This window comes from Dermacentor variabilis, chromosome 1 (assembly GCF_050947875.1).
Source record: "Dermacentor variabilis isolate Ectoservices chromosome 1, ASM5094787v1, whole genome shotgun sequence".
Lineage (NCBI taxonomy): Eukaryota > Metazoa > Arthropoda > Arachnida > Ixodida > Ixodidae > Dermacentor > Dermacentor variabilis.
Genome location: NC_134568.1, coordinates 182784042 through 182803984, shown reverse-complemented (window position 1 = coordinate 182803984; position 19943 = coordinate 182784042). Strand labels below are relative to the sequence as shown.

The 19943-nt window shown below is 45.6% G+C and overlaps 1 protein-coding gene across 2 annotated transcripts in view; it reads right to left on the bottom strand.

Annotated features, from left to right (window-relative positions):
- The window catches only part of LOC142588605 (solute carrier family 23 member 1-like), a 139361-nt gene that overhangs the window by 67093 nt on the left and 52325 nt on the right, over window positions 1-19943 (bottom strand). For both annotated transcript variants that reach the window (XM_075700446.1, XM_075700440.1), the window contains 2 exons: window positions 8279-8460; window positions 4426-4546 (listed from right to left, as the gene is read on the bottom strand). In XM_075700446.1, the coding sequence (XP_075556561.1) occupies window positions 4426-4546; window positions 8279-8460 (303 nt within the window). The remainder of the gene's footprint in view (window positions 1-4425; window positions 4547-8278; window positions 8461-19943) is intronic.

Below are 19943 nucleotides of genomic sequence, written 5' to 3'. Positions count from 1 at the left end.
TTGGGGGGAGAGGGGCGGTGGACGGCCGTTTCTTATTCGCGAAGAAGCGAAATAAGCTCATCGACCAGTTCCGGTAGCATCGCCGCATGCTATTTATGGCGTTATTTATTCCAATAAGACTGTCTAGATGCTAGATACGCGTAGGAAGGACATTCTAGTTATTCGGGCGAAAACTGCAGCGGCTCGTTTAGGGCGCTAATTTACGGCCTTTCACAGAATAACGACGTGGGAGGCGGTCCGCAGCGAGTGCTTTCTTTCCAGGCACCGCAAGGGTTTGCTGTCTGAGTCCAAACCCACCATTCTGGTGGCCTCGTTATTCTATCTCTGCCCGCTGCAAAGTTATGATGACCACTGTGGGGGGAGATAGGGCACAATATAGGCAATGAGGCACGTGTCTTCTTATCAGCGTTCTGTCTGCTGAGGTTCGCCAGTCGCGCGGGGGAATTCATGAAAACGGAGACCCGATGTAACCACAGCTGCGCGAGTAACACGGGTAGTGCTGACTCTCCTGTCTGGCATGCCGAAGGAAAGCTGCTCAGCGGTCGGTTTGCCTGTGTTCGCATGTTGTGCGGCTTTCTACAATATCCATCCACATTCACCAATTTCGCGCGTTGTCCTCCAACGTTCTCTCTCAATCGGCTCAATACGTCCAAGTATAATTTAAGAATAACAGTGTGTCCAGGAAGAAGAAACCTCCGCAGCACAATTCCACAAACACCGAAGAAAAAAAAGGGAGTGGCAGGGGGGGGGGGGGAGGGGTGACGATGACCATCGTTTTCACACAAGCCCACTCGTAGCTTTTTCTTTCTTGCTTGCTTCCTTTTTTTTCTTTTTTTTTGTAATGAAGACGTCTTCAATTTACGCAAAACTTTTTGGTGTTGCGGTCATTTCCATAGCACCAGGTCTCGTCGCCCTTGATGATCTTCCAAAAAAAGGTTTGGCTCACATTGGACGTGAATTTTTTTCTAATATTCGCGATCGGAAAAGTGTTCTCTATGAGCAATGGGCAATAAATTTGCTACCGACGGGTATGATGACCAAATGCAACTCTCAAAATCCGCTCACAGGAGCCACAACTCGTGCCAGCAGCTTCTGAAACCTTGTCAGTTAGGTAGCGACGACATTCGTTGTTGTTGTTTTTTTTTCTTTTGTTTTTACGTTTTCAACAATCTCGTTCAAGGTCGGCCGACACGAGGGTGGTTTTTGACGCTCATTTTTCTTCTTGGAATCACCAAAACCATTCAAAAACTCGTGTGCGGCTGAGTGACTCCTCCATAAACGTCACTTGAAGCATTTGAAGTTTTTCTATTGTTTTTTTGTTCGTAGAACGATAAAAATCACAAGAAGATTCGCTCTCTGCTACCAGCAGACGTCATGACTTGGCAAAAGTACACCGGGAGAACAGTGGGAATGAATGCCACAACAAACCCGTAAGACATTCTGTTGTGGCATCGGCCTGACTACTGGCTTGTAATGTGTCGAACTACACCCACCTAGCGTGAGAACGTAGCAACAGAATTGCAAACAGCTCCATAAAGCCAACGGGTTTTTTTAAGGGGTTGGGGCGTTCCCCTCGTACTACAGACGGCTTAGACACGCAGCAGAACTCGCGCTCTTCTGTAAATATGTTTTCGCAGTACACCCAAGGCCCGTACATAAAGTATCACCTAAAACCTACTAAAAGCTATCTCCATTGAGCGCCTATCGCCACTGTAACTCAGTCAGTGGCTGGCTCTGGTACTGTTTCACCTACAGGCAGGCGCTATAGGAAAATGCCTGTAGGTCCCATGCCAGCTATAGGCACCTTGCGCTGAAACTTTTCGCAGTTGACAGCTGCGTCAGAACACGCGGCGTATGACGAGCGACGGAAGCAAAATGGGAGGGAGGCGATAAACATTCGCTGTGACATCTTTGATCGCTTATCACCAGTCAATGGTGTCCGAGATCTGAGAATGTCCAAGTGCGCATGCGCAGCGTGGCTCGGCGTCCTTGCGATAGAAGTGCGAGCATTCTCGAGCTTATGCTGGGCAAATCTCGGTGCGTAACATCCACACGAATGAAGCGCGAGTTTTTGTGAATATCTTGTCGCGAGCACCAACGCCGCAACGCGGGCACGCTATGGTCGGGGTTCTCGACGCCAGCTGCAAAAGAAGAGAAAAATAAAGATGGGCAGCGCGTGTTCGAGGCGCAAGCGCGGCGCTAGGAGTTCGGTTCTAGAACCCTGCTGCGCTGATCCTCTTGTTCTGGCGCTCCGCTGCGATCCCCCCCCCCCTCGTTTCCCTACAATGTCGTTTTCTTTGCGTCCCTAGCAACTGGTGTCGGCGACGCTCAGGTGCTGAATGAGGCGTTCTTGCACCTTCTGGCCGGTCCAAGCTGCCTATAAAGTGTTGCTAATTCAGTCGCTCTATTTTTAGCGCGTTGCAAACAGAAATGTTGTGAGAGGCGCATAAACGCAGTGGAAATTACAGAGTTCCAAAGGGGTGCGCAAGCAAACAACATTAGAATTAGCGGAAACAGCGTGTCCAAGTGAGAATTTTTCTTCTCTAGCGTGGCGTGACAAAACTAAGAGCATTACACGATCAATATCCTCATCATCCGCGCTTTGTTTATTGTACTGTGTTCAAGCACCGATGCGGCAGCACAGGATAATCTGTACGGAAGTAAAGAAAGGCTTGGGACTTGGCATGCAGTAACAACGAATAAGTTGCCGTAAGCTGCTCTTCTGCCACTCTTATCGCTTCCGTTCAAACCTTGAATCATCGCAGTTTTATTGTTATTATTTGCTTCTTCTTGCATAGGCTTTCTTATTTCGCTTTAAAGGCGTTTTTAGTTTTGTTTTCTAAAGAGCTCAATACTACAGGGTACCACACACTCATAGAAGTAATTTTACTGTCTAAAATAAAGTACGAAAAATGAAAAACGCTTAAAAATATTCTTATCTCTTTCGCGTCGCCTGAAATCACTCGGTGGCGCTAGTTTTGCGCTAGTCATGTTTGGCAGTACGTCCGAAGATTACCGCCGTTTTACGCTTCCTGACTAAGCTTTGTGTGCCTGAGTACAATCTTACACGTAAACCTCTTACTTACGATCAAATACAGGATGCAGATCTTGCTTTTGCCAAGTGACGCCTCTTAACTATCAAATATAGCTCCAAAGAAGCGTACAAAGCCGAAAGCTTTACCAGTGATAGCGTCTTCTTCACGTACTGCACGCGATTTCGATTCAGTGGACGACAACAGCTGCAAGTACATTGCAAAAACGTGAAGCAAACTATAGTTATCCATGCTTTAATGCTTCAATCATTTCATCAAAAGTGCTTAAAGCGTCAGCCTCGTAGTGCTGTCCTGGCTTCACCCAGTATCAGAGCCGAACATTTATTCTTTGGTGCTTTCAATGCTCACACCATCAGGAAGATACTTAGCATTGCGATTGTTATATCGGATATTCTCAGTTTTGATTTCCCCTTTTCTTTATTTAGTCCTACAAATCATATCGCGTTGCTTCTTTGCACCTATAGTCAATGCCGCATATCTAGAATGCGAATTTTAATTTTCTTGATATTTCTGTTCTTGTTTCATTTTTTTTTTGCATTCCACTTGAGACTAATAAATGTTTTAACATAGGCTTGACAACAATGGAGGCTTTTACATTTAATTTTTATCACTCATATCAATCAGCCAGTCGTAGCAGCATAATGCATGAAATTCGCATTTACTCGACACATATTAGCGTAAAGTACACATATATCAGACACTGCAGCATGATCTGATAAACTGGTTTTCTCAGTTGCATTCGTATGATTTCATTTATTCGCATAAATAGCTTTCGCAAATTCGCGAAATAGCTCTGCGCATGGCCTAAGAATGCCGGCTTCGAGACTTGAATGAGCTCAATTCCCGAACATTCCAAACCGAGCGGAAGCAAAAGTGACAAACAAACAACAAACAAACAAGAACAAACAAACAAAGACAGACGGACAGACAGACAAACGAACAAACAAATAGAAAAACAAACAAAAACCGACAGACTAACGAACGAACGAACGAACGAACGAACAAGCAAGCAAGAAAGCAAGAAAGCAAGTATGCAGGCTAGCCAGCCATCAAGCAAGCAAGCAATGAAACAAACAAACAAACAAACAAAAAACAATGGACAGACGGGTGGTTGGGCGTTATCTTCCATTTTTGTGGCAACACATACTTTTACTTTTCTCTTCATTATGTCCTCAAATGAACAGTCAGGAACCAAATGATGCCACTATCGATGCTGTCCAGCGACAGTTGCTGCTCACTGGAACACACGACTATCTGGCCACGCGTATATTGGTAAGAGCATAGCGAAATAAGAGCCAGGGATGTCTTTCTTTCAAAGCGTACATTCACTTTTTATCGTTCTTAAAAACCGAAATAAGGAGTTTCAACTTACCGGGAAAAGTTTAAAGATGGCGAAATGCCTCACAAAGAAGCCTTTTCCGCGCTCCCAGCCAGGAACAGGAATTGTGACGTTTTGAAAATATTGCGAAAAGATCGTCATGAGTATGATGCTCCTGTTAAAGAAGAAGAAAAATAATCGTAGTTTGGTACAGGAGAACTTATACTTTAAACAATTGTTATTTGTGCATACAAGCAGTTAAAGCCTAACTTTTCCTATTAACTTGTTCAGCTTTGAAATATGTCCCAATACTCCGGCCTGCGATCATTTTAGGGCACCAGTAAAATGAAACGAAAATAAATAGTGAGGCCGGGGAGTGTCAGTGATAAAACAGTCTGGTCATTTCTTTCCCTTAAATGCTATTTTTGGGATCGGCTTTATAGTGGCGACTTTAAGTGTTTTAAATTAGAACACTAGTCAGGAAATAACCACTTCTTGAGCTCACCAAGTCTAGATCAGCGCAAAGCGTCTGGTTGTGCACGGTCGGGCACGGTGGCACTCTGCTCGTGATGAGGCTTGACAGAAAATCGTCGGTTTTTGGCAGCGACCATTCTAAATTTATATTTGCTTGAGCAAATGGGCCGTATGGCATTTTCGGTCAAGCAAATATATATTTAGAATGGTCGCTGCTGAAAGCCGACGATTTTGTGTGGAGCAGTACACAATGCTTCGCTCGAAGACGCAAGGATATTGTTTCAAAGCGAGGTCTTTAATACGTTCCACGGGCCCTATAACGTAAAACTATTCCAATCTGTTTTTATTCGCATCTCTTGATGTCAAATTTACGTAACCTCCGACTCATGCATAGGGCGGTGGCCCGAAGTGCTTTCTGAGCAGCCCAATCAAACTCTCTCCTTTTAGAGGATGTCACATTTGTTTGCTTTCAATACGAATAAAATTGCATACATTGAGCGGTTTTGGTTATCTAACTGGCTGAAGAGAGGCGAGGAGCTCGCTTAACTGGAGAGGGTGTCGAAGGGGCCGAGCCAGCGCAGTGAAAATAGATAACCGCATGAGCAGAGTGGTGCCGGCGTCTGCGATTGGTCCGCTTCCCCTTAGCTTGCGATGGCTGGTCGAAAATCGCGACGGCGTGTAATGGAGGGTAAAGCAGGAGACACACAGTCCTATTCGATGTCAGAGACGGCGTCCGGCGCGCCGGAACAGCAGCCGGAATCAAGGTGCTTTGCCGTGCGGAAGCACTCGATCGGACGCCCGGTGTGCGGGGCAGGTTTTCATAACCGCACCATCGCTTTGCCGCAGCCAATGACAGCGTGGCTGGCATGTGACGTTCTCTGACGTTCCCTCCATAGAGGCGGTACCGGCTGGCCGGTTTCTCGCCGCTTTTCTTTTCTTCTTGCCGGCTAAAATTCGTTTCCGACGTGAAATAATTAACTACTCAGTAAAATGATCTGGAATGTGTTGCTCTTCTGCAAAACAGTGCCCACTACACTGGCACTAAGCTACTGGCGATATATGGAGCCGTGATACGCGGGCATTTCGCACGTAGACAGCACACACCGATCGTCTGAGCGAGGCTGCTCGCTTGGCTTGCAGTGCCTTGCACGTTTGCCCTTCGCATCGATGGCGTCGAGTAAACCAAGTGTATTTAATTACGGGTCACCTAAGAGTACAGTGGTAATCGTGTTGGCAAAAATAAGCGCTCTTCGACAAGCTCGGGCTGGATCGCAAGCGCCGGCGGCAGCGGCGCCGCCGAGCTAGGCCTACCGGCTCGATCGCTGGGTCTCAGTGCATCCGTCAGAGGACAATGCGCCGTTGTGAGGTGTTTTGTCACTCACAGAGGAATAACTTTATTAACAGTGTTCGCGTAAAGCGAAGCAGCGTTGTGCAAAGTTGTTTATATTGTATTTCTCGACGTGGATATGAAGTCTTCCGAGCGTACAAGCTGGGGCCCTGGATTTGGGCGGAGCTTGCGCGTTGCTCGCTCGTTCGAATACCGGTACCTTGTGCCCCGAATCGCCGTATGCGGCATGCCGGAGCAAGCAGCCCCGCGAGTCGCATCGGAGACCGAATCCTTCCGTGCGCCTCCTGTACAAGAATGCCGCCAGAACGGATCCTCAGCAAGGAATAGTTAGCAGAGCGATGTCGTATACGTGCCGAAAGGGCTCGGTCACATTACATTGCCCCGCAAAAGATTTGCTCTGAGGCAGGTGCGAATAGCCAGTGCTGGAGCGATCGGCGGGTAGCCATCGTCTATTCCTTTCGGAACGGGGAAGTCTCGGGACATTCAGAAAAAAAATCAGTTTTGTTCGGCATAATAAGGCATCTTTAATGCGTACACACCACTTTGACGCGGTGAGTTTTCGCAGTTTCGGACGTCGCGTGACATACACGCGATGTGAGCCCAGCCCGAAAACTTTTGACCAGTAGCAGAGGGCTAATGGCCAAAACGCGCCGAATCAGAAATAATTTTTTTTGGTTTTGTACGGTCGATTCATGCATGCATAATCAGCAGTTTGTATACACGTCATGTCGCATGGCAAGCTATCGCGGTTTCAGCGACTTCGCGCGGCAAACAGGTGAAATAGGGGGGGGGGTGGCAGGGTTGGCCCGAACATATTTGACCAGTCGTGGTAGCCTGATTGCGCAATTGAAATATAATAGTTTGGAATAGCTTTATGTTATAGCGCCCCATTTTTGCAATCAGTCCTTCACAATCGTCAAAAAATTTTCGTGCTACCCCTATTTGGCCTGTCTGTCACGTGACTTCACGAAAATAGTGAAAACTTCCCATTTGCTATAACGTGTCACGTTGATTATGCATGACTAGACGGAACAAAAGCAAAATAATTATTTCCGATTCTGTGTTTTTTTCGCCGTTAGTCCCGCTATTGTTCGAAAGGTTAGGGCTACGTCCACTTTACCTGTCTGTCACGCGACGTCACAAAACCGCAAAAACGCACTACGTCCGAGTGACATGAAGGTATTAGGGGGCAATAATATGACGAAGAAAACTGAGTTATTTTTTTTCGTTATAGCTGGAGATTGCCCCGTTTCGAAAGGACCTCTAGTATGCTATACCAACAGGCCCAGCTTGGCAATAGACTATTGGGGCAACAGGGGCAACAGGGGCAACAGGGTCAGGGGCGCCCTGACAATTGGCAATAGAGTATTGCTGTCCGCCGATCACTCAGGCAATGACTACTCGGAGTTGCCGGAGAGAATGTATTTGCGTAGGATAAAAATTTGTGCATGGCAGTATAACGTTGTAGAGCGCTTTCCACTCGTATATGACATCGCTCTATACACTTTTCTTCGCTGAGGACCCGTTTTAGACGGAATTTTTATCCTTCTGTTGCTCACCACCGAGATTTTTGACAAGCCACCGCATCCTAAATAAAGGGAAGAAGGTAAATCGCAGACGCCGGTACCACCCTCTTTATCCAGTTACCTACTTTCACTGCGCAAGCTTGGCCCCACCGAAAACCTCCCCACTTACGCGTATTCTTCGCCTTTTGTCAGCCAATTAGATAAGAAGACCCAGTCAAAGTAAGCAATGCTATTCGCTTTGAAAGCAAACAAAAGTTACCTCCTATAAACGAGGAGAGCGTTTGACTGGTCTGTGCGAACAACGCTACAGGTCACCGCCCGATGTTTACATCGGCGGTCACGTAAACTTGAGGTCAGAAGATTGGAATAATAACATGTTGGGATAGTTTTACGTTATAGGGCCCCAGGTTTTTTTTTTGTACGTGTGTGTGTGTGAACCTCGCATGTGCCTGTACGTGCGCTCGCGAGGTGGTGTAGTGGATGGACACTGCGGTCGACCAGTCGCAGCAGAATGCACGTTCGTTATTGACAGCGGCAGAAGGACAAGTTGGCACTCAACATGAACGAGGCGCCCCAGTTGCCGGAGCTCAGCCGAGCGGCTTCCTCGAAGAGCGACAGGCCGACCAGCGCAATGCAGGGCGCGATGCCCAGCGGGGTCACCCATCGGAGCAGAAATCCCACGATGCCCGTGAAGCCCAGCAGCACCTCGAAGGCGGCTGACGCGATGATGGCGCCGGAGATCTGCACAAGAACGACGTAGCACCTGAGCATCCACGTCAATGGACGTTTAACGTTCGCGTCCGCTCAGCAATATTATTAATCCAAACGCGAAACGCTTAACGAAAGAAAGAAAGAAAGAAAGAAAGAAAGAAAGAAAGAAAGAAAGAAAGAAAGAAAGAAAGAAAGAAAGAAAGAAAGAAGGAAAGAAAGAAAAATGCAGGCCGCATGCTGCTGTTTACACGTTACGCAGAACAAGGCACCCCTGGACGAACTCGACAAACGTAATAGAAGAAAGATCGTGAAAACGGATTTATTTACAGGGATGACCACGAGGCCTATGAACAGAAGGGTGCAAATTATCGCATGTCTCATATCAGGGAGTGTAAATTGAGTTCCTGTGCCCTGCAGAAGAAATGACGATTCCCTGGGACCTTCATTTATGAGTACTATTCGATGATAAGAATTACGGTGCAACAGGAAGGTTCACAGTAATGTGCGTTGTTGGGCGAGTTGATACATATTTTTAGAATAGGAACAAGCACAAAATTTAACGTGGACGAAGGAATGCACAGAAGGAAGGTTCAGCCTGCAGGGGCTGCCCATTTCATCCTCACCATTCTACGACCTCCTCACAGTCTATTTTTCTACGTCTCTGTGAACATTACCAAGGTTGTCCTCCATGTCGTTTTTCATGCGTAAAAAGTCGGATTCAGTGACCCGAGACAGGTGACGCAGATCGCGGCTGCTCCTCAGTGCAATGAACGATGGAGACACAGCAAACCGCCTCACAACAAAAGCATCACACAAAGTGGATGAATAATCGGGCGCATAAATACATAGGTATATACTAGCAAAGTGACACGAATCCATATTTTAGGTCATTTACCTCAATCTGTTTAATTTTTTAAAGGGAAAGTGGGCGGAGTAAATGGGGACCCGTTTAGTCGCGCTTTTCTTGCCCGAGGAAAAACAAACAAGAAACAAACAGTTTAATTGAATTCACTTTTTCGGACCTCACGTACTTCTAACTGCATGGCGGAACCGCACATGGCAAGGTGTGCAGAGAAAGGGAAATTTAAAAACACACTACTGCTCTTCGCTGATGTGAACGCTTCCCGCAGTTTTGGGAACATTCAGTTAGCTACGCAACGCAGCAATAGAAATTTAACTAATGCACAGAAAGGAAAAGCGGCACAGAAGAAAAACGCACTGGTACACCGAAGGAAGGCATCTAAAGCCTGACAAAATACACTTTGCAGTAACACTCTAAAAAAAAAGGCAGAAAAATTACCCAAATAATCTTAGCAGCTCCTCGTAAATACAGTACGTATTTACCGCTTTCCGAGCAACAGGTGGTATAGTAACAATATGATTAGTTATTGTCACTAGCTCCTTATTGTCACGCCTTGATCACCTGGCTAGTGAAATTCAAACGGCGGCAGTGTTTTTATTCGTGTACAATTGAGGCGCGCTACAGCTGCAATGCATTTGTTATGCGTTTTGAAAAGACTCATCGAAACTAAGCGAGCGCTTTGTTATATACAGTTACTAGGGAAAGACCCGTTGGTGAATCCGAGAAAGGTAATCGTCACTAAAAGAAAGAAGACAAAAGCCGCGGCGCGTACACGAAGATGTGCAGGTCATCTCTAGAAATGGTCACTGTGGCCAGTCAACCCTGGAAATTAAAGTAATGCGTGCGTAAATTTTCACGTGGGTGGCGAATAAGGCTATGGCTTAAGAACTTTGTCACTGAATACGGCCTCATGCCCAGCCGGTTTACTAGGCGCATCAAGCTTCAGTTGGGGTAGTATGGCTGGTAAACTGAGCCCCAAAAGAACGTTGTTTCGTAGGTTTCTAGATCTGTCAATGGCTGCAGGTGTCGATGGCATGCACAGCGCTTTGGTGAAATTTTGTTGAAAGTATTCAAGCAGGCTCTAGGGTTTGTCCTAGAATATCACTATGTGTGGGGTCGACTGCACAAACTATAGCAATGGCTCATGACTGCACTGTCACTACTCACGCTGTATACATTGAAAGCAATCAGAGCACACGTCAGGCAGGCACTTTGCTCATGCCCCCTCTAATTACCTCGCTTTCATGCCACAAAACCGGCCACGCGTGCTTCTCTCATTCAAGCGATATCGCCTCGTTCTGTTTTCCTTTTTGTCACTTTACATAGCTCCTGCGACACTACCGATTCACCACTGGTGCCAAGTGAACGACAAGTTTGACCATAAGTACAAAGCACCTGGACCAAGGTAGGATTGACGGTGCCAGCTCTGCTGCTTCTATATCTACTTCTTATGCAGGAGACGAACAAATACCGTAAATAGATTTACACTGATCGATTGCTCACTGTGGGTGGATCTGCTGGATATGTGACCTTCCTCAAGACATCCTTCCGGAGAACATTGACAGCTGTAGAGCTTGCTGTTCTTCCTAGCGCGGTTCTTTCGATTCCTGAGCAACAAACTCTAAAATGGAGTGCGTTGAGTGACCCCAAAACATCTGCACAGTGTTTGGTATCCGCCTTGTAGAGTGTACCATACGACCAAATAGAAACACGAGAAGGCATTTATCGCATCGCCGAACAACAGCACTACCTCACGTTTCAGTGGTTTCCAGGCCACTGTAGAATAGTGGGCAACGAACGTGCCGATGATGCGGCTCGGTTTGCTCTTCAAGGGGGCGAACAGGATCCCGTTATGCTTCCAAGAACACGTGCAGCACCAACAAAATTTACCATGCTCGCGCATGAAGCCACACAGTTCGCGTGAAGCTCGCGAAGTTTTCAGCACACCTGTATGCATCGTCTGGACCCCTGGGACCTATAACGTAAAACTATTCCAATATGTTTTAATTCCAATCTCCTGACGTCAAATTTGCGTAACCGCCGACGCAAGAATCAGGCGGTCATCCACAGGGCTGTCTGAACAGACCAATCAAACACCCTCCTCGTTCGTAGGTGACTTTTGTTTGCTTGAAAAACGAATAAGATTGCCTACACTGAGTGGCTTGTCTTATCTAATTGGCTGACAAGAGGAGAGGAGCACGCTCAAGTAGAGAGGGATTCGATGGGGCAGAGCCACAGCACTGAACATCGATAACCGGGTGAAGAGGGTGATGCCCGCGCCTGCGATTGGTCAGCTTTCCCTTACTTATATTGCGGTGTGTGGTCGAAAATTGCGGCGGCCTGCAACGGAATGTTAAGAATGCAACTAAAAAGGATCCTCAGCAAAGAAAAGCTTGCTGAGCGAGGTCGTAAGCGTGCCGAAAGCGCTCGAAAACGTTACACAGCCACGCAAAAAGTTTTATAAGCAAATAAACCTATGCTCTCCGGCAGGTGCGAGTAGCCAGTGCCTGAGCGATCGGAGGCAGCCATCTTTTATTCCTTTCGGAACGGGGCAGCCTGCGGCTATTCAGAAGAAAGTTCCGTTTTGTGGGGGATATTAATGCACCTTTAACGCGTACACGTGACTTTGATGCAGTGAGTTTTTGCGGTTTTGTGACGTCGCATGACAGGCAGATAAAGTGGGTGGAGCCCGAAAACTTTTTACCATTAGTCGAGGACGAATGGCGAAAAGGTGTCGAACCAGAAATAACTGCTTTTCTTTTGTTCGGTCACATCTGAATAATCAGCGTGCACACGTCATATCAGATGGGGAGCTACAGCGGTTTTCCTGACGTCGCGTGACATACTGGTGAAGTCGAGGTGGTCCAAAAAAGGTTTTGACCAATTGTGGAAGGCTGATTGCAGAAATGGAATAGAAAAGTTTGGAATAGTTTTACGTTATAGCGCCCCTGTCTCCGAGTCCGTCTTCTATCTGGACAACTTTAAACTGACATAACTATTCTTTGTCAACTGTGGCTTGGTGTAACCTTTACAAAACCCTTGCTTTTTCGCAACCGAACTTCCAACAGAGCTGCTTGCGACCACTGAGCCAGCGACGACCTTATGAGGAAGCCAAGTGAGGAAACGGCAGCGGGGAAGAACCTCGAAGATAAACTGAGGAATGAGAGAATTCGCGGGTGCGTTGTATGCTATTTTGTGCACGAGATGTCCGTACATATACATCAGCGAAAGCAGCAACTTCGAGAGGCCGCTAAAGCAGCATCAAAACGACGTCAAGAAGCAACACATGTCATCGAGCGCGCTTGCTGAACGTTGTGTTTCGTCAAGCCATGTTATTAATTGGGATCACGCACGTATGCGTGCGAAATATAGGAATCGAACCGTGCGGCTTTATCAGAGTCGCTTCATGTCCGAACTATGGTGGACACTTTTCGCCGAAACGATTGTAATTCATTACCTGTGTGCGATAGGTGTCGGTTGCATTATGCGACATACTTAAGCGACTCTTTTATCGCCTTTAGTTTCATTATGAACAACGTGTAGAAGCCGACACATTAACATTATTACGTATTTTGTTTTGTGTGTTTGCATTCATCATGTTCCCTCCAGATCCAACGGGATTCTGTCATGCTCTCAATTTAGAGGAAGCTATCGAACACGGTCTTTGCTGCTGTCCTCGCTACAGTGCACCGAGGCAGTTGCTCATGACCGAGCACGTCTCAACCACGGACTGTTTCGGTGATAACGAACCCGCGGTGCCGCCCTTTACGCTCGTGACACCAGGAGGCGATGAAGGGTGCTACATAATTTTCTACGCTCAAGCAACCTATAAGATCGACTTTGAAACTCACATGTTGTTTTGTGTTTTTTTTCTTGTGCATGTGTTTTGTTTCCACGTTTCTGCTTTCGCGCTTTCTCCCCTCACCAGACCTCCAGTGTTGGGTAGCAAACCGGATGTGGCTACTTCGGCTAACATCAGTGTTTTTCTCACATCATTTATGCCCTTCTCTCCAATGAAATCGCGAAGGCGTTTCGCTATGTGACTGGTTTGAATTGTAAGGAAGATCATGGGGATGTCGTACAGAAGGCTATAGTCCCTGACGAGAAAACATGTTACAGCATCCAGAACTTTACAAGGTAATAAAACTTACATGCCGAGTTACTTCTGGCTGGCCAGCAGCGCCGTCTTATATACAAGGAAGGAGGGTGGGGACATATATTCATTTGAATATACGGAATCGAAATGTACTCCGCCATCAGTGACAATAAGTGAAATTTATTCGCGCTAGTTCTGTATGTTATGGGGGACCCCAGAGCCAGGAAACAAAGACACATGACCATTCCTGCGATAAATTGGGCTGAAGCAACCAGCGCACTTTGTAAACTTAGGAAAGTTGCATGTGTGCCCTGCGCAAGGAAGCATAACAATGCCAAAAACATGGCTATCGACGCGCTCAGTTTCCTACCTAGTCAAAGGAACCCCCACCCCTCCTACCAACTCCCTCGTCCCCTTTAAGAAAAAAAAAAGCAGCTTTTCTACTTTGATGGCTTGCACCAATGCTGTCTGACGATAGCGGAACGCTCTACTTTGGCTTTACTTTTCTTTCATATGCGAAATTGAAGCGGCAATTTAATGCATGGCTGAATTTTCTCTTTCTACCATTTATGAGCTTTTATGACCGCATCCATACAAATTTAGGGCGCCCTGAGGCCCAGAACCCCAGTATATTTATAACTTACTCAGGCCAACATATAGGCATGCCTTCCTTCCTTGCAGCCTTTGTCTTCATTCGAAAGTTTATTTTTATTTTCCATTTTACAGCTGAACGTACGAGAATGCTTCCAGTTTCCCACTTGTGCTCTGAAGCCGTGAACAAAAAAACAACAACAATAACAAGAGCGATCAAAAATGTGGATAGTGAGTGCACCAATGTTCCCCCACCCCCTTCTTTCATTTTTTTCGTTTTTACGTGCTCCTTCACTGCTGTGGAGTTCAATAACATCAATAATTCACAAACAAATGAAGGTCCATAACAAATATTCCTAAGGCCTCCTTGCATATAAGAAAAGGGGGTATAAAGTCATGGCATGGTAGACAAATGAATAGGCAGAAGTAAATGAGGCATGAAACGCGAAAAACCTATCTCCAGCATGCTATATTTCATGAAGTGACTATCGGGAAGAAAACGTACAAAAAGAAAACATATGACATTGAAGCGCTTATGATTCTCCAATGGATAAAATTGAAAGAAAAAAAAAGAAAGGGAGAGGAGGCAGGAAAGGCGGTGGTGGAGTCGGTAAGCAATACGGAGGACATTAGAGAGTTTATATGAGCTCCTTTGTTGCATGAAAAAACAATACATCAGAGGAAAAAAAGTGTACACGGAGCATGACGTCACGGATACTTAAGGAAGTGCAGAGGAGAGATAAGTCATGCACAATGTACGTATGAATAGTGCCTATATAAATGACACCTTTTCCCAAAGATTCTTGCAGCAAACCGTTTCTTACAAGCAAGCGTTCGTAAAATGCGCGAAACGGAAATCATGGCGGTAGGACGTGAGGGGGTATTTTGGGCCAGTTTTGGCAAGAAAACATGCAGAAGCTAGGATAAGCTGTCATTCTTCCTGTTTCATACTTGTCGCATTATGCGCTGTGCTCCTCTGAAGGCTGATTCAAGGGCACGGGCATTTATTACTCCTAGTAAAGGTTTCCTTTGAGCAGACCAGCGACAAACCCTTATATTTGTCTTTATTTCACCGAAGTCTGTTGTGGTTAATATATGGTCAAAAAGCTCCAGAGTTCGTTGAAAAAACGATAATGTTTCTTTCATTGTCTTCAGCACTATTACAAAGGACACAATGACACGAGACAAATTAAGATATATGAGCCTTTGCTTCCGAAACTGGTTTAGCGTTTAAGCATTGCACTCTACTCGTGGGGCACTTCCAGGCTGCCGGGTCCTTCCGCGTGGCACCATTGACTCACCGTCGGCTCGAATCTGCGGCTCACTTATAGCACGAGTAAACGGTGAAACGCGATTCCATTTCGCTAAATTGTCTTGAAAACGGTGAGAGAGCAACGAAACGTTCTTTTTTTCTTTTTTCTCGAAAGACTTTCTTTAGGCGATGGCTTAAGCCTAATGGGATGTCTTTTCGGGAAATATTAACGCCCCTACAGCCGGGACGCTCAAACAAAATTGTGTTTCTCTATAACGGCAAGAAACTAGTCATTCTAAAGCGATGAATATTTTTTGCTCGTTATTACATATAATGTTATATGTACGTTCTGTCCTCTTCTATAGCATTGTAGTGTAGATTGAACAGATCAGCGTCGAGATGTTTCCGGAAGCCATGGGAAGACGACAAGCGGGGCGTCAGCCGACAGTGACGTGTGGTTGAACAGACTCCAGTATAGGTCTTCGCGTGTCTACTTGGCCGAGACTGCTTGCAGCTTCCCTAGCGCTGAACGCAATTACTGAGGAGCGGGTGGAAATAAAGGGCGAAGGCAGGGATGTTAACAAGAAATGCGTCTGGTTGGCTACCCTGAACGCGCTGGGGGATATAGGACAGGGGATGTGGAAAATGAGAGAGAGAGAGAGAGAGAGAGAGAGAGAGAGAGAGGACGCCATGATTTCGCTTGCGTGCGCGGAGGGTGCCACAAAGTCTAACGCGTTCACTGCGGCCTGTCTCCTTCAAGAAACGCAAAAGTGCCTTCACAGCCTTGTGGGTCGACGATCGATGTCTTCGAGTAGCGCATGTGCGGACGACGGCTACTGCAATCTATAATAAACGTCCTACAGATGCACATATATGTACGTCGACTCAATAACGCCTGCGCCCTTGCATGTTTCATTTGCTTGCAGGTTGCTTCGCGGCAACGAGGAAAAACGACATCTATTTTTAGACAAGTGGGACACTTCATCGAAAACATTTCTCCCCTTACAAAAACATGCTGATTCCATCAACAGAACGTAGCAGCAATTAAATAGATTTGCAATGTGGCATATCTTTTACTAGTGCAACCGCAGTGTTTCATCTGTGGCTGAACATACACTAAAACTGACTTTGGAAATTCGCTGTCATCTTTGTATAGCTACACGTTATTTCCATCACTAAACAATTTCCATGCATTGTATAAATTCTGGATACTTCATTGGGATGAAATGTAAGCTTGTACTGAAACACAGCTTATTCCCCCAAGAATTCCTTAAAATCAGCCGATTTCTATGCACTTAATGCATATAGAAACTGAGGAGGGGAATAATGATTCCTCGAAGCAAAAGCTATCTTAGGTGTAACGCCTCTGACAGTTCTCTGACAGAGAAAAATAAGCCTTGTCCTCGCAACGAAAGAATGTTTTTTCGCAACGCCTCTTATTGCGCATAGTTTAGTTTCTCGCGGCAAAGTTCAGACAACGTTACAGCTGCTTGAAAACGCTTTTCGGTGAATTTTTTCGCGAGAATACTTTCTTTTTATTCTGAAAGGCGAAAAAAAATTTCCAAAGCAAATCGCAAATGGTTGAGCGCCAAGTTTGCGACAGTCGCCACAGAATTCTTCACATTCGTTTTGCTTAAAATGTTTTATTATCGGGAACCTTGCACTTGCTAAGCGAAAATTTTTTATGTCCGCAGGTGGTGACGCTTTTCCTGGAGGGAAGTTGTCTTCGCAGGCATTATTGTGGTAGTTCAAAGCAATAGAGAACGTTCAGGCACGTACAGGTGGAGGGAAGGCTTTGTGCCAAATTCAGAGGGCTGGAGCAACAACACAAGGTTCCGCAAAAATTCGCAATGCCAAACACGGTACCGCGCAAATAGGTAAACTTTCCTTCCTGCCAAACGTTGATTACAATAGCATGCACAAAACAGAGGTATCTTGTACATCGCGCGCCTATTCCTAATGAAAGCGCATGTAAAAAAATGACAAAAAAAGAAACAAAAGAAAAACGTTGCATAATTGTGTTTGCGCCGCCCCCTCGTATGAAACAGTCAGACTTTCTTCTGACTTTGCCTAGCACTAGTTCTCTTTGCAGTCGACCATTTGTCATTAGCCGGAAGTATTTCCGGGACTGATTCTAATTCATTTTTCCGTTTTCATCGAATGGCGCAGCAAAATGCAGCGTATATCTTTTTCTATTTACTTAAAAACGTCATTCCAAATAGAAAGATAAAAGAAAGTAAAGTACCGTACATAAACTGTACGAAACGTAGCACACATGATAGTAGTCCTTTTGGAATTTTTTTTTATGCGAAAACATCAGATGGCAGAATGAGAGAAAACGCGGGCGTCTGTAGCAGCGAAACGGCACCTAAATTCTCATTGGCTGCCACGCCACGTCACGTGCGCCCCTCGACGGAGCAGTGCGGGCGAGAGGGAACACATGCTGCCGCGCCAGATGTTGCGTGAGGGCATCGACGCCACAGCCACGTCACTGTCGCTGTCGGAAGCCTACGCTGTCCGCGCGTTCCTTGTACGCGCAAGTCTCTCGCTTGCATTCTAACTTCGTCTCGCTTATCGCTCTAAAGAAATTTGAGTACAAAAAGCAGAATAAATTCGAAAGGAAAAACGTTGGAGGTAGTGAGTTTGGACCCTGCGACCCCACTCGCAGGAGCCGAGTGTCTTGCCCACTGGGCTAAACAAGCGCCTTACCACATAGCAGGCAACTGAACTCTGCTTTGGGGCATCATCCTACTCGTTCAAAAATTAGCATTGCCGAGCCAGGCGTGACGAAAGCGGTGACGTCAAAATCACCGCGGCTTACTCGGGAGCGTCTCCATAAGATTCTATGGCAGTCGGACAAGGTAGCATGACGTCACGGATCGAAGTGTACCGGCCTTGTGCTATCGCTGAGGCATTGGCCAAGCGTCTCAATGCGCTCGCTTGCTTGCGAGAAGTTCATAACTTGAAGGACCGCTCAGCGGCTTTTAATTGGACACTAATGATTTCGCATTCACAGCTCATAAAAGGGCTCAGGTGTCCTCGGATTTCATTTAATTGTCTTTGTGCAAACAAAGCTCGATTCTGTGTATTTACGTGGTAGGCCCGCAGTGGGGAGTAACACAGTGTCGCTTGATTTTGCCTAAGAGCGCTGCAGTAGCGACGGACTCCTCTAAAGCTGAATAAGCAGTTGTTGAAATAATTTCTTCATCTGTAATTCGGTCGATCTCCCTCTTAACCCCAGGCTAAACATTCGAATCTATCTTCCGCAACTTTTAGCGGTAATTCTTGGCTTGCGTAAATTAAACTCTCACCTCCGAGCAGTTGGAGTAGCCACCGAGTCATTATCGATAAGCTCGTCGTTTACTGCGCGCAATGGCTCGCTCATGTTAATGGCCTTGTACTCATTGCTTCCGCGTCATTAGGGCCTCCTTCCATGCCTGCGGCCATATATGAGGTTTGTTATTCATGGAACAAGGCTTTCCTTACAAAGCCAACTGCTTCCGTCCTTCTAATTTAAATCTCTACATGATTAGCTTCCGAAGATTTGCACCTATGAATGACGTTTTTTTTTTACTCTGGAAGGGCCTCTTCTACCCGGTTATCAGCGTTTATTGTTCGCCTGGAGCACCATAGTCTGTGGAACGCAGAGGCCATATTGTGAGACTGCGCTGTGTTTCTTTAATTTAAATATTTACTTGCATCACATGCGGATCAAATGCGAATATTCTATTTACGTTTGCTACACAGTAAACCCGAAAGATGAGATTGTTTTTGCGGGTTGGCAGCCCATTAGTTTTGTGTGTATGTGTGCGTGTGTGTGTCATAAAGGAGAGCGACTGTACAATTCTCGGATGCGTCATAATTGTCTCAGCATGCATGTTTCTTTACTGCATAATTTTTCAGCCTCCGTGTTCTGGAACATTCGTAAGTGTTTGTATCGCCTTTTTTTGTTATCAATTTATTCCTTCAGCGTTGCTATTTTTTCTTTTAGTATTTTTTTTCATTAATCCTGGTTTTGACGTTTCTCTGCTGTATTTTTTTATCCTGCACGCATTACCTCATCTATAAAGCCCCTCAAATTATTATTGCTCATGCGGCACAAGTGTTGGCCAACTCTCCGCAGTACTGTGCATCTGCCACTGTTAATCAGTAATGATAACGTTGTTGATTATTATGAGCCCGAAACAAAAAGAAAAGAACAGAGTGGTTGAGGAAAAGAATATATTAAAGGCAGGAATGCAACAAAAATCTAGAACACTGGAGAATCTACAAGGATTGACTAAGGAGACCAAGTGAACAGACAAGTGGATTCAAAAGAAAAAGAAGGTAGTAAAAGAACAAGAACAGCTGCAGCAATAACAATAACGACGGCGATATAGAAACGACAAAACGTTTGGCTGTTTAGGACTGAATTTTTTTTCCATTCCTGACACTCTTTCTCTGGACGCCCTTTTTCTTAGTCACTAACATTAGCATGCATGCTCAAAAGTTGATTAATTTTCATTTCTTTCAAGACGATTATGCGTATTTTTATGTATCTACGCTCATGTTTAAATCATATCGATTTGCCGTCTGCTGTAAGAACAATTTTTATTTTCATGTTTGCAACTATAAACAGGAGGTCTCGGCCTTACAGTATTTGATTATGAGACCTCCTTTGGTATATATCTTATGCAATAAAAATCGATTCTGATTCTGACTTTTTCACAACA